This window comes from Ammospiza caudacuta, chromosome 3, assembly GCF_027887145.1.
Source record: "Ammospiza caudacuta isolate bAmmCau1 chromosome 3, bAmmCau1.pri, whole genome shotgun sequence".
Lineage (NCBI taxonomy): Eukaryota > Metazoa > Chordata > Aves > Passeriformes > Passerellidae > Ammospiza > Ammospiza caudacuta.
Window position 1 is genome coordinate 99,840,144 of NC_080595.1, and position 16,181 is coordinate 99,856,324.

The 16,181-nt window shown below is 36.7% G+C and overlaps 1 protein-coding gene across 2 annotated transcripts in view; it reads right to left on the reverse strand.

The window, feature by feature from the left end:
• FAM135A (family with sequence similarity 135 member A) overlaps nt 1-16,181 on the reverse strand; it is a 79,733-nt gene that overhangs the window by 33,720 nt on the left and 29,832 nt on the right. For both annotated transcript variants that reach the window (XM_058801282.1, XM_058801281.1), the window contains exons 4-8: nt 7,492-7,571; nt 3,165-3,307; nt 2,979-3,049; nt 2,491-2,664; nt 79-205 (exon numbers count right to left, since the gene is read on the reverse strand). In XM_058801282.1, the coding sequence (XP_058657265.1) occupies nt 79-205; nt 2,491-2,664; nt 2,979-3,049; nt 3,165-3,307; nt 7,492-7,571 (595 nt within the window). The remainder of the gene's footprint in view (nt 1-78; nt 206-2,490; nt 2,665-2,978; nt 3,050-3,164; nt 3,308-7,491; nt 7,572-16,181) is intronic.

A 16,181-nucleotide genomic window follows, 5' to 3' on the forward strand; every position in this document is an offset into this window, starting at 1 on the left:
AATATTCCTGCAGAAAAGATAAAATTCACACCTCCCCACAGAATACAAATGAAATTTTAAACTGCTATTTAATCTTACGTCTGCTGATAATTGTTTTGTGTAGTTATTGCCAAAGACCACGCTTTCAAGAGAAGGAATCACAGAGTCCCTGTTTTGTGCTGGTGCATTCCTGTTCAACCACGTATTCTTCACTGGGCGAGGAAAACTGCAAAAAGCACAAAAGAACTGATAATCTGAACATACTGTGCCTCATTACTTCCAATGCAAACTTCAATTAATTTAAACAATATTTCTGAAGGTTTAAGCCAGAAAGAAATTTTGAACTATACAGGTATAAAGGATTCAGTTTCTGTGGATTTTGCTGTGAAGACTTAACCTCTTAAAAGTGAAGCAGCAGCAGGAAGTTCAAAGCTGTTACACAAACTGACATTGCTGTTTTCCTAAAGGATGCCTGACCTCTGCCTGCTGAGGAGGAGTTCAGGAAGAGGATTCCTGAACTCCTGGAAGAACAGAGCATCCTGCAACAGGAGCCTTGTGATAAAAACTAGGAAAGATGAATGAAAAAATGAATGAATGCAGAAAGTGGAGACTATTAGATAACAGGCAGAAATAAGCAATTACAGATTAAAGAAAAGCGTAGATTATACAGGAGTCCAGGGCTGTACCCAAGTAGAATTATCTTCTCTTTCAAGGGCAGTGTTAACACTGGTTAACAGTTCCCAACACAAGGTGAGTCTGAATGCTACTCAGAAGAAAACACTCAAAAAGTGACAACTCCTTGGAAAGGAAGAGGTGCCAATAATGTGAGCATGATCCAAACAGAAGACCAAACTGTCACCCATGAAAGCCCAAAGGACAAAAAGGAGTGGTATCTGCAATTCTCAGCTTTTTCAGAAAGAAGTGCTCCAGAAAAGTGAGCCAGATATGGATCCAGCAACCATCAAGCATTTGCTACATGGGACAGCTCAGCTGAAATAAAACACTGTAAATTTAAAAGTTTCTTCCTCTCCCCATCATAAAGGACAACTTGAATACTTAATTTTGTGGACACAGCAACACCCTACTCTCAAGATAACAAAAGCAGCACAGAAGATGCTGTTTTGTTTCAGTACCTCCTTACACAAACTGTATCAAGCTGAGGTTTAAAATTAAATAGCATTACTATATCATCACTTGAAAAGCCAGAAACTGAGGAAAAATGCATAGGAAACCCCTCAGATTTACTGCAACTTTTGAAAAAGGTCAGTAGGGAAAAATATGTTTGTGCATAAAAATTAGTATCAAAACCTGCTTTTCATTTTCTAACAACAAATGATCAATATAGGTTAAATGACTGAATCTCACTTGTGGGACAGTATGACCATGTACATTTTACATACATGATGCTACTTTAAGTAAATTTAAAAGTGCATTTATCAGATTATGTCTTCAACAACAATTCCCACCTTCTCAGTACTTGTTTCTTTCCCAAATAAGGCTGTGCCATCTCTTCAGATGTGTTAGTTCATTTACTATATAACCATGTCTAAAACACATCACCAAAACAATTCAAACCAACTCGCAGGGGGAAAAACAACACAAACCCATGAAAGTCAGCTGAATCCTCCAGACCAGCCCAGCCCTCCAGCACAGAACAGCTGTCTAACACACTCAGAGATGCTGCTTTCCATGATGTGAAGACAGGCACAAGGAGTGGGAATACCTGAAGCTAGAGGTCTGGGCATTTATGGCACAGATCGGCCTTGAATATGAGGAAACTTGAGGGCAGTAGCATGGAGTATTTGGAGACCATGAAAGAAGGAAAAGATAGATATGCTAAAAAAAAGGTGTGCAAAGAATACTTCATATGAGTTACTGACTGTACAGCCCTTTTTCACACAGAGAGAGATGCAAAGTAAACAGAGATTGCAAAGGTTGACACCAGTAGATGAAATTAAAAGGCTCCAGCAAAAAATAGCCAAAGTATTTTTTAAAGAAAGAAGTTAATTCTCCAGTTCCTTTTACTGAATAAAATGCTAAATGTATCATTTGCAGACATCACTGCCATTGCAGTAGTAACTGAAAACTGTGAAGATAGTTAACAGAAGGCACCCTATTTGTATTAACAGCAGCTATTTCAGTCAGTGTGTATAGTGTACAGCAGATCTTCCTGATTAAAAAAATTCATAAATATTTATACATATAAACATACACTTACAAATAGAGATGTTTATACAATCCTCCACTTCTCTGGCCTTGGGTATTCTCTCTCTTCTATACTACACACTCTTATTTCTAATTAAAAAGCCCTCAAAAATTGTTTCAGAAAATTTAAAAAACAAAAAGTTTCTCATCCCTCTGGATGAGAAATTCCAAATGAATGAGAATTCCAAAATCATCATAGAAAACAATATTGTCCATAGATTTAACTCCTTATTAAGTATTCCGGTTTTATAACATTTCCAATTGGACAATCAAGAATTGATTTGCATTTTATTAGTGAGAGATTACCTTATCAATGGCTGATGCAGAGCAACCAAAGAAGCATGGACTACAACCGATATGACAGAAAGGTGGAAGTAATCAAACATAACATTGACGTAATGATGAAGGCCCTGGTGGAGGTTAAAGTGCAACTTTAAAGTTCGGCTACTAATTGGTTGTAGTGTGCTCAGGTCATCTGGTCTAAAAAGAAATCAACAGAACAACATACAATTAAAACAATCATATTTAAAGTGCAAGTTATTAGTAACTGACTCAGACAGCAATTTATCATAAGTCCATACTTAGGAACACAATGGCATTTCCCCCAGAGAAAAAAAAGTTAGAATGAGACAAACCAGTTATGAAATCTTAAGCGACTTCAGCATTAGATTTCTTTTTTACCATCATTTATGTCTAATATGAACAAACTACATCTATAAATAACACAGATTTAAACAGATTAAGAGGTTAACATATAGTCTTGCTTTAACAAAATCTTCTATATTTAAACTTACGAGTAGTCTGTATCCGTGAAGTGTAAATCTAATGTTAGCAGAAAATTCATTTCATTAAGCGACTCCTCAATCTACAAAGAAATTGTAGAAGCATGAAATCTTTCAGGTCCCTTATTTGTACTAACTCAAATTGCATATAACAAAGCCTAAATTATCCGAATATAGTAAATTTGAACAGCAGATTACCTTCCTCTCATCTAACAGCATTTTTATTTTGAAAATCATCACATCATTCACAGAAACTTCCTCATTTTTGTAAAGAATCTGAAATGTTTTACTGCAAACTATATTGTCATGGACTGAAGCGGGAAAGGCAAGATCTGTTGCACCTGAAGAGAGAAAAAAGTATTAATTTTTATTTATTTAATAATTTAATATTTTAATTAACTTTTAAAAAAGAAAATTAATAATTTCCATCAGCTTCATGATTAATATTAGAATTGTAACAACATCAGTAATGTAAGTAGTTTTCAGTCAGTGACTGATGAAGTTTGAAGGGGTACATTTTGTTTCAAAGAAACACTATCAGTATTTTTAATATAATTTGCTTTTAATATAAGTTCTGAAGAATTTTTGCTTTGTTACAAACAAAAGACATTCTAGGCATCAAAAATTGCAATAAAAATCCTGAATTGTCTTTCATCTAGCATTCATGTTAATTTGCAGGTTTTAACCACACTGAAAACAAAATTACCTACAGATGAGGCAAAGAGGTTAAATGACATATAGCACTCCACTGAATCAATCAAGAACAGAGATTGTTTGTTCTTTCTTTCAAGATCTTTGCATCCTACTCAGGCCAAACTAATACCAAGCTTATCACCTGAACCTGGCACTGTGCATGGAATATGACACCTCAAAGGCTACTCATCACAAAGAGCTCAGAAAAGTGTGATAAATGGTTGGGGAATCTTTTGTTGAAAAAAAAAAAAAAAAGACTTAAAAGATTTGGACAAAAAATGAGAAAGGGAATGATTTAAAACAGTAATTGAGGAAACATCATAATAGCAAAGGATTATCACACAGGAAGTATCACGATGGTTACTATCCTCTGGAAAAAACCTAGAAGAAGTTGGAACTTTGAAGAACAGAAATAACAGAAATACTGACACTTATAACTCCTCTTAAAAAATGGCACAATAACATCAACATCTTCCAAGACAAAATGTTTTAGAAATCGTGTAAATGAGGGTGCAAAAGATTTTTAAAATTCTTTTGATTCTTCTTAATAAATTACTACAAAGGAATCCTCAAGAGGAAAAAAAAAAATCTGCAGTTTTCAGTCTACAGCTTTGGGGCCTCTGATAGAATATTACTGCCCTTGGCAAACATTCCCACTCTTAGTAACATCTTAATTCAACTTGTCCTCAGAAACGTACAAATACTGGGTTTTGCTGAAGTGTTTTCATACATATCATCAGTTTAGATATCCTGGACAAAGTGCTTACAAAGGCTGAATCATTACTGTGTAATTCCCCTATGAATAATGCCACTTTCAGCTTACATCCATCTGTGTCATCTGTTACAGCTGAAGGGCAGAGCAGGTATGGTTTCACTTGGCACATAATCTGATATAACTGCACAGCATCAGCAAAAGGGATCTCCCACTCCTGTCTGAAACAAAAGAAGTAATGGAGACAAATGGCTGAGGTCCCACTCGCTCTGCAGTGTCCAACCCTGGGTTGCAGCCCTGAGCTCTGCTGACCTCAGCGGAACACAAACCGGCATCCCCAGAAGAGAGAGAGGAGCTGCAGAGCAAAAGCTGAGTCAGGAACAGGCTGAGCCACTTCCACATGGGGAGCAAGGTCTCACAAATGTGGGGTCATCAAGGCAAAACTGCTGTCTTTTAAATCAAAGATGCACTGACTGGCCAGGACTGCTCCTAAGCTTCTATCCACACAAAAGGCTGTTTCCACAACAGAGGAGAAAAAAAGTGGGAATTTTTTTACTCTTGCATATAAATGATGTATTTACTCTTACATATTCATTACTCTTGCATATACATTTATTATATTTTTATATATATATATATATATATATATATATATATATATATATATATTTATTTATTTAGAAGATTATTTACTCTTGCATCATAAAACCAGACACCTCATTCCTTCCTAGTCTGCCTTCGCTGGTTTTTCCTCCCCCTTTTATTTTTCTCTGAAAACCAGCCATGAATTTTTGAGAGAAGGAGGAATTCAGAACATCCTCAAATCTGAAACAACCTCATAAAGGCTAAAAATAAATATGTTTTTCTTTTCATTTTCTACAGCACAACTACACCTTTCTTCAAAGTCCAAGAATAATAAAAGACCTTCACAAGACTGGAGCTAAAGCAAGTGAATTGCTTTATCATATCTGTAATGACACTCGTGCTGTTTCCCAAGCAGTTCTCGTGAGCTACTAAAAGATGTGAAAAATAGAAATGGAAAAAAATACTTATTTAAATTAATGGAGGACTGCATGAAGAGCTGGGCAAGGGGTGAAAGGAGATAAAAGTGAACTGGAAAAAGAGGAAAAACTTAAGACTGTGTATTTGACTTGGGAAAATAAAATGAGGAGAGACATCAAACAAATGATCTGTAGGAGAGGGGAAAACACAGCCAAAGTAAGGAAACTGCATATGACTTGTGCCTAGAAGAAGGCAAAATTACTTGGAGAGGAATGGGAAAATCATGACATGACAAAGTGAACAGAATTTAGAATAGGCAAATATGAGAAAGACTGAAAAGAGAGGAAAGTACAGAAAGAAGCACCTGATCAATACAGGACACCATTCCCAAGAGTGGGGATCCTGACCAGCCTCCTCTGTGGTCAGCAAGCAACATTTTCACACAGTGAATCAGCACTGTGCTACTCTATGCTGAGACCAATAGCAGCTATTTTCTGCACATAACAGCAGTCTCAGAATTGCTATCAGCTATTCCTCCTCCTAGAGCAGGAGGGCTGCATGTGAGCCTACAGCATCCAGCTCTGCTAAATCAAGCAGGTGGCTAAATGGAAATGGAAAGCAGAGGTTCTCAGCAAGACCTAGCACTACCATGTCCACAAGAAGGACAAACAAACCCCCTTTCACTGAGCAGCCTGTACCCTTCCTTCTGCTTTGTCGTGAGACAAACATTATCAGTAACTACCTGAAAACAGAACTGAGAAACTGATTGAAAAAGGGCCCCAAAAAGGGTTTGAAGGGGTTTGGGTTTCTTGAAAAACAGCTGCTTGTCAACTGAAAGAGTTCCCCAGCTGAGTTACAGACCAAATCAAACATTTGTGTCAACAGCACACAGAGCAATATGAAGGTAAGACAGAGTGGCCAGGGGAATCAAGCATTCTTTTTTTTTTTCTTTGTCAGAACTGCTGATCTAAACTCACACCAAACTGCAGTCTTAATGTTTGTACCCCTTTATGCCTAGTAACAGGAAACAAGAGCTAACACACATGTCACAATTTGCCAACAAGACTGCAGCTTTCTGACAAAAAAATAACCTAAGACCATTCAAAAATATACCATGAAATGGAAAAACTTTTTTTTTCCAGCAATATCAATCATATTATTCAGTGTCACTTCACAGAAAGTGTGTTTTACTAAAGGATGTTTACCAGACTCAAATTCTCTAAACTGCATTAAACTTTGCCTTTGAAGTGGAGTAATCTTGGCTCATCAGAACTATTCATTTATTTCACACAAATCCAATAAATATTTAGGAAGCTTGACCAAAATCCAGTATCTACATTGTTGCTGTACTCAGAGCTACTTTCAAAATAGCCTCAAAAATTCAGTTACATCCTATCAGACTATATTCGGTTACATTTTCTCAGACTATATTGGGTTTTTCTTCCTTTAAACTCCCATAATTCCATGTAACATTTGAAAACTTAATTAATTTTTTGCTTTCCACATTTTTACACCATGTTGAGGTATGGCCTACACAGAATTAGGCGAGCCCCAAGAGGTTTCTCTGGATTTAGTTTGCATGGACATAGAAATCAAAAGTGAATGACAGGTTTAAAAAAGAAAAAAGATAAGGCAAATCTGTTCAGGAGGCTAAATCAATTTTCAAGTGTTCCATTAGAGAACAACAGAGTAAGTTTGAAAACTGCATCCTTTCAAAGTGTTCTTTTCAGAAAAAGAATGGGCTTATCAATCTGTGTAAGAGTCTGTATCTGAAATTCTCCATTGCTTCCAGATATCTACTTAGATCTGCCCTTGGTCATCTTACCCTGAAACACGGAGAAGACTGAGCCAATCAGTGGAAAAAAACAGAAGAAACTCATACAAAGGAATCACCATATTTTGCTACCAGCAGAGACAATCAGCAGATGAAAAACAGTAACACAAATTCTGTAATTAACTTTTAAGTCCTGTTGTTAAGAACAAAATGTATCTGCATTGTGTTAGTAACAAAATTAAAAACACTTCTGTATTAGTAATAAAAATATACAACAAAAAGTGTAATTCCTCAATTAGCAAGGCAAGATAATGACCTAATTTACTGAAAGGTTTTACACTTACCAGTTCCATGTAACAAACTAGCTTCCAATATGTGTGGAATTCTTGGAGGAATTTTCATAGATGCACGAATCTGGTAAAAGCTAAAGCAAAAGAGTGATTTGCTAAAGATGTGTTACAGTACATCTCATTTACCATATACAGATAAATTGACAAAGGCAGGAATGGATAATGGGAATAAGGAACAGATCAAGGAACTCTACAAAGCTTAATACTGTCTCACTTGACCCTTACCTTGTTATATTTTATTTTTTTTAATTATTAACCAAAGTAATAGTCAAACATGAATAAAAAGAAATCCCAACACTAGCTTTTCCACACCCCACAGAGTTGGGGGAAATACCTGTAAAGACCTGCAGTAAACTACACTGGGAAACTGGTATGAATGAAAAATCAGGATTACCACATTCACTACAGTCATCTCAGAAGGATCTGCCATGTTGCACATCTACAGGACTGCTATAATCAGTTGTGACACTGAAGGAGGTGAAACTGCAGTTTGTACAACTCCCCCCCTCCAGGAACCTCTGAAAAAACACTGATTACCAGACACTCCCTGTGCGGTTTGTGGCCACCAGCTATGCAAAAGTGCAAATAAAAGGTCACACTAAGCAAAACGTGACAGTACCTTTATGCTATCAAAGCCAGGAACTGCAGGCTTCAAACTTAAAATTGAGAAAAACCCCAACACAAGTCTTTGGGGTCTCTACCCCATCTCTAAACCATTTTTCATCTTATTCAGTTCAATACCATTTCCAACTTTGATTTTCATCTAAGAAATCCTTAACTGTCACCAGACTGATTTTATGGAAGCCTCTACATAACACAAGCACCCACAAATACCCTTAGATGACACCTTCTAACCATCCCATCCCATTTCAGATAATTTATTTTTGTTTGAAGAATTAGCTTCAGTTCCTCAGTGAGCTGATGTGACCTACCACACAGCTCCACGAAGACTAGGACGAGTAAAAGAGGCAGCACAAACACAGGTAAAGAGGGTAAGAAAACCCCACCTTTTTTGATAGGAGCATTGTCATAAATGCCCTTAGGAGTACATTTTTACCCCTCATATTTCACCCACAGTGTACACCCAATCACGGTCATGGTTTTCATCATCCCCAAAAATCCAAACCCAAACTAATGTATTTGTTGTTTTCTGATTTTGACTTCTAACATTTCAACTGAAGCTCCCCATCTGGGACTGAATGTGAATTAGCCTAACAAGCAGCCAATGAAAAAGCCTTTAATTTAATTCTTTCACAAAATTAAAAGTCAACTTTAAATTCATCAAAACTTATATATCAAAGAATGCTTTATAATGAAGCAGTAACATTGTTAGAGATAAGAGATTAAGTGATTCCTGCTTTTAAAAAGTAGAGCAAAACTTAACCTATTGCAAGCTACTAGTTACATTTCATTTTTTGAAACCCACAGGTCAAACATGATTCCAAATACACTCTCTAAGTGATTAATAAATAGTAAATTAATTCATTTTGTATTGGGTTAAAGAAATATGAATTAACATTAAGCTTTCACTGTTATCTCCTCCAAGAGTATACAGAATTGAGAAGATGAAGAGTGCCCTCTCAACAGTAACCCAGGAGGATACAGCACAGTACAGTGATGTTCTCCTTTTTTCTGGGTCAGATGAGACTTCCATCATTCATTTAGTGACTCATTTCACCTATACTGAAGAAACATGATACATGATAATGTACAATAGCCTCAGCAAGGAGATACTTTCCACCAGCCCCAGCTTCACAGTGTCATTTTTGGATCCACAGTAAACATTCATCAAGAGACTGATGCCTTACCACTACTGGCTGCATCTTCCCATGATCCTGATGACCAGCTTGTCATGGTAAAGCATGCTGCTTGTTATTTCATTAAAAGAAATTATTTCATTGTATTAAAAGAATGTAAAATTATTTATATGGTTTACATGCAATATTTTGTTGCAGTTTTCTATTAAAACATCACATCTCAGTAAGTTCAGAGATATGCCACATATTTTAATTCACCTTGGCTTTAGCCTACCAAACTATTCATACCAAATTGTCATTCTATTAGAATTTTAAAAATCCAAAACCTGCATAATTCTCAGCTGATGTTCAGAAGCATGTGACAGCTCTGCAGAGCATAAATTTAACTCAGGATTAACAACTTTACCAAATGTGGATAGATTACTGAATAAGGACTGTAACAAGGTAAAATGAAAGGCAAAGCAAAATAAAAACTGAGCATTGAACAGAAAAAAGGTGCAATGGGATATTCCCATTACTTAATCCAATAAGGCTCATTCACCCTAGAGATACTATTAAGTGACTGTTTAGAGTTTGTGCCTCAAAGAAAACGATCAATAGAATTGTTCATGCTTAAAATGTAATTTGTGAAACCAAAAGGATGTTAGGACATCCTTTCTTTCTTATTATTGTTGCTTGCAATTAATCAAGAGCAGACCATTCTATCCTTTTTCTTCAGCAAACCCTTTACCTGCCTGATATTTTTATTTGGTTTCATAAGGAGATGAAGGTGTCTTGTTTGCTTGTTTGAGACAGATGGGTTAGCTTTTCAGCAGATTTATACTTTAAGCAGTTTAGAACACAAAACATTCACTTGTTATGCTGAATAATAAAATCTTGTAGGAGTTCAGCTAAGGGCAAATACACAAACACTAATTCAAAATCTTATGTCTAGATAGATGACAAAATTATTTAACTGCACTAAGTTACTTAAATAGGAAAGACAGCCCCCTACACAGTATTTACCTGAATTATTCACTGTCATTCATCTTTAAATGCTGTATAGATTAAGGATCTATCTGCAAATGAAGAGCTATTACACTGAAACAGGATACCTGATTCACAAAGGTATTATATTTGCAATTTGTAAATAAGGAAATACTTTTTTAAAGTTATGATATACATTTCTCATTTGACAGCAAATTTTAAAAGTAATGAAATAAAATGGAACAAGTTTAATCACTCTTTTTCCCCAAGCCCTGCCCTCCTCATCTTGCCATCTTTTGTTCAACCCACGAATCAATTTGTGTTGCAATGCTTCCATTTCTATTAAAAACCAAAACAAAACCAAGTCACTTTCAATTATTTCCTGGCTGTACTATAAACATTGTTTAATTTTCGTCAGGACAGCTGACACAAACCTGATCCATGGTATTTGCTTGGGCCTACACAGAGCAATTCAGTATCAAGGACTTGTTACTCACCTCTCACATTCAATTCTCCCATATATCCTTAAAACACTCCATAAATAGGATCTGAATACAATCAGCTCTCCACTGTCTCACGTATCAACTCCCCACTATCTAATGTAATGAGAGAATGAAGGTATCCTGCCTAGTGGAAAATTCCAGATGATAACAGTGCTACAGATCACACAACCCATGGTGCAGCAAACGTGCCCAAATTGATGAAGTAAACTCCAGGCTGCCAATGCTTTCAAACCCCACTCCAGCTTCTTCCAAATGGTGGAACATGGCAGACTTAAACAGACACTTGCAGGCTTACCACTAGAACTTTTCAGACACAACAGCTCGGGTCCATTGGTGTGTCTATAGTACAATGCTTTCCTGAAGCCCACTGGAAGGCAGAACTCAGCACAAACATCCCAGAGCATGGCCCGTGCTGAAGCAAAGCCAGTGAGACTCACATGCCCAACCTCAGTACAGCACATTTTCTCTAACATGCATCTCTAAGTCACAGGAACATGACAGGGGAATTATCAAACTGATCCTGCACCAGTCTGGTACTTTTTCAAGTCCTGATTCTGAGAGCAGCCTAGACAAATGCTCTACTAGTAACAGAGACAGGGCTTCAGGTTCATATAAAGCTATATGCAAAACTGTTTGCCAGAGCAGAAATACTAGAAAAAACAAAATAGCTCAAGCTTTGCAGACAGCATTAAGATTCCAGAAAAGTGCTAGGGTTCTTAAAGCATAGAACAGCTGTGTTTCTATGAGAAGATTTTAAAAGAATAATTTGAAAAAAAAAAAAAAGTTACAATCTCTCCGTTAATCTCTGTTTTGACTGCATTACATGAAAAAAACCCCCACCATTTTCAGATTATTAACTGAAACTGCCACATCATCATTGATTTTTTAAGATAACAAAGAAGTCAGAAGTATTTTGACAAAGACGTTTTAAAGTTACTCTGTTTTGAAGAAAAGAATTAGTGGCATTCAGAAAGGTGGTATACTGTAAGAATGACCTGTAAAAAACAGCCATATCCTTCACACTATCATTTGTGCCATCAGCTCAAGCAAGATTACCCTGTATTTCACTAAACAGAGAACAAACCAACAGAAATACCACCAAGAACTTTAATATACAGTATGACAGAAAATGCACTAAAAAATTAATCATGAGCAAGAGCCTGATATGCATTAACTGTTAAAGTACCCTGACAGATTATGCCATGATGTTAAGAATCAGCACCTGATAATTCAGCAAGATACTGTGATGTTAGATGATACAGCTAGCATTTGTCACTTTAAAAGGCTGGGTTACTATGGCAGCTAAGGAAGTTGAGCCTTAACAAGAGTCACTGCAGTACAAGCAGTGACAAGCAGGGAACACAGCTGGATGAAGGTCTGACTACACCAAGAACAGATTTTGAATGAGTCTTGAGAACCATTTTTTCAAGACAACAAGTCGCTTGCTACAGTTTGATGTTCATGGGTGGTGATGTGATTTAAAGGCTCCAGAGGGAGGCTGAGTAAATGGAACTTGAAACAGTCTTAAGGATACTTTAGCATTGGAGCAGATAAGCTATGGAATCTCCCCCTATGGAAGCTTTCAAGACATGAGGGGACAGTGCTCCAAGCAATATGGTTTGTATCAAGTTCTGACCCTCCTTTCAGCAGGAAGAGAGTCAGAACTGTACGATATGCTACTATCCCTTTCAGCCTCAATCAGTCTATGATCACAGAAGTTATAGGAAACCTGAAAAACAGGGTTCAGCACTTTCCAACTTGATGACTGAAAGGCAACACAGTAAAAAGCACATATGGTTGGGAATTGGTACACAGAACAAGTTGCAGACACACCTGTCAGCAGAGCGTATTTCAGCTCCTGGTCTTAAGGCTACACAGGCAAAATCCCTCTCAACAGCTTCTCTGAAAGGCAGCATTTTTTACTTCCTATAAAATTTTAAACGTCATTGACTTAGGGAAAAAAAAAAAAAGATGACCTACAACACCACCTCTGAAAATTTGCCAACCTCTCCTTCTCTAAATGTTTACAGCATTTACTTTATTCATCTTGGCAACAGACATGAGGTCTAGGATGAAAAATACCAGATCTCTTGCTCTAGTTGTACTACTTAAAACCTTTATCCTGAAACAGTTTGATATCGACCCCCCCAAAAGGTACCTTTGCTTTTGCTTCAAATTTGGAGATAGTTCAAACATTTGAGATGTCTACTGAGACAGGACACAAGCAAAGCTGAAGTAGACAGCTTATAAATCCAAGTGATTTCTATCAAACACAGCCTCCGCAGTCATTCTTCAGTAAATATATGCACTCGTGTCTGTTTATGTCATTTGGTCCTCAATGTCACTGCATGCAAATATATAACCATGATATTAAAAGGTTCAAAGATATCTGGAGCTCAGTGTCCTTATGACAGACCTTGTAGAAAAAGGTGTTCTGAAATAAACAGCTAGAATTACTGCTCTCCTTTAGGCAGAGGACATCTCCACTGTCCATCTTGTGTATAAATGATTAAATTTTATTCATCAAGTTGTAATAAAATCTTGAAGATTTAAAAATCTGGCATGCGCCAGAAAATGCTTTCCCACACAGGAAAATTTATATGCTTCCTTTTTTTTATCCCCACTATGGGGGAACTTCATTTAGATAGATGTGAGTAAGGGAGTTTTTACCACATTTGTGGAAAATGGTAACTTATAATCTGAGCAGGAAATAGGTTTATCAATAACTGGAATGTATCTTGCTACTGACAAAAATAGAAACGTATGAAGTAATAGTGATTTGACTTTTTAATGCTCCCATATGGAACTTCAGGGAGTAATGCATGCAAATGCAGTCATAAAGTACAACCATTATTAAAATAAATAAAAAATCTCAGCATTAAAAAAGCATATGAGTATTTATGGCAATAGCTGCACAAGACTTCACTTGAAAAACCACTTAGTTTGTCAGCTAAAGAACATTCCAAGGCAAGTGTACATTCTGAAAAAGCTTCCTAACACACTTCATCATTGAGGTAAAACTTTTTTGCTGTTCCTCTCCCACAAAATTTTTTTTGCTGCTTCTCTCATCAGAAGAGGAAAGACAGAAGCATGTGCATCGGAATCTGAGCTTTCCTCTTCCCTAGATCCCACTGCACACTTAAATGTGCTCAATCACATTAACAAGAGCAAGCACTGAATGTCGTGGACTGTAAAATTCACATGCACATTGGGTCACCTGCAGGGCAGATTCTAAATTTATAGTTAACCAAATGGAAGAACAGCTGTGACTCTGTATATGCAAAACCTCAGGAGAGCTCTTGGGATCTACCGAGTGCAGGGCCCTATTAAAAACACACCCTCCACTCAGACCACCACTAAGATTTCTCTGTTTCTCCAAGGTGAGCTGTGGCTCAGGCCAACAGGACTTGTTTGGTGCAGGAGGAAACAGAGCTGGAGATGAAGCGCTGTTTAGCAGCTACAGACTGTGGCAGTGAAATGAGGAACTGCAGGGAAAACAGAGAGAAGAGCAAGTCTCCAGAGGAGCAGGCAGCTCTGGGGGCAGCAGTTCTTGGAGGCAGCATCAGCCTGACCCTGGCACAGCTCTGTCCCACAGATCACACCTACAGATTCCCACGGCAGCAAACGGGCACTGACAGAAACGCCCACTGCACAGAGAGGCTGAGTCCGCAAATACTGAAAGGATCCAACAATGAGAAAAATATTAGTTTATTTCTGTTCAACACCCCTCTGTTCTACAAGAGAAGCCCCTTGCTACTGGAGAGACCCTACATCCCTAATTCTTCTATGGATTTATAAAACCAATCGAAAAAGCAGTTAAGACATTTAGCATTTCCCACAGTTACAAGCCAACACTGACAAATGCCGATGTAGTTTTCTAGGCAATCTGAGTACACCTGTAACATTTAAAGCATTCCATATGATTGTGGAACACAAATACTCTATCGTAAACATTACCACAAATTTGCCAGGTTTTTTTTGTTACCTCCTAAGCATTCTGTAAAAAGGCAACCCAGGCAAAGAGGAAAATCACAACAGAAATAAAATAAGGTGCAATGGAACAGAAGTAAGAGAACAGAGAAAGATGCAATAAAGCACAGGCAATAAAAAGTTGATTATTGAAGTACAAAATTAAAATGAGTATTGGTTAGACTTGTTCCTCAGGAGACTTGCAGTTGTCTATAAAAATTTAATCCCACCAAACCCAGTTGGGGCCCACAAAATAACAAATGGACATCAAACTAGGTAGAGGGTTTATCTCGACAGGGTATTATTTAATACAAGTATAGAATGCATAGAAAGATTCATATCTTGCAATCATTTTGTAATAAGTACTTCTAGTAGGAACCAATATGAGATTTACATTCTGTGATAATGGTGGGATTTATCTGAGAAACTCTAATTCAGATAATTGAGTAACAGGAAAACTTTTATGCCCTATGTTTAAAATCTTTTAGCAGTCCCTTCATTGAAAAATCCATGTAATTCCCAACTGACTTTTATTAAGACGAATAACACAATGAGTGGGCAAACTTACAGGAAACAGGTAAGAGGTTCTTATACATTTGAAAGTAAGTTTCCTTGAAAGTTAATTACTTTTTTGAAGTACCTCACATGCCTAGAGCACACATTTCTGAAAATCAGTCTTACATATAAACAAAATAGTAACTAGACCAAAAGTTTGATGAGAGTTATTATAGACTAATACCTCAACTGAGTCACAGCAGCTTGTTATGAAACAGGATTAAATACATGAAACAGGATTAAATACGTAAAACAGGAGAGAGGAAAGTAAATGCAACTGGAGATTTTGCCTTATTACTACAAAAGCCTTTTCACCATGTTCTTTCCACAAAACATACTCAGGCAGAATTCCTGCAATGCTTATGAACATCTATTAAAAAACTTGAAAGGGGAACAGTCTCAAATCATTATTGCTTTTTTAAAGAGACACATAAACATGCAGTACCAGATGAGTTCTTATATAATCAAATATATGTTAACTTATATTAGTCTATGTTTATAATTTTAGTTCCTCTTTTACTTCCTGTTCTTACTGAAGAGAAAAAGAAAGAAATAATACTAAATTTTCTTACATCTTTAAAGTACAACAGTCCCATAAAGCTTTTCTTCAAGAATAATGATTTCTCATTCTCTTATAACAACTTTTAAACTATATTTATTTAGCTTGAAAGTATTTTTCGTTTGACTTTTTGATTCATACTAGCCTTGCAAATGATATATCACCATTGTTTACCCACTTTGTGGCTTGGAACTTTTCAGTTTTCTGGGGAGAAAAGTATGGGATGCTAGGTTTTCCTAGCATACAGGGTCACAATTTTATAACTTCAGCCCTTGCAAACAGACATCAGTTTTTACTAAGACATATCACAACATATTAATTTCAAAATCAAAGTTTAGCAAACACAGCAGATGGGAGACCAGAAGACAACTCATT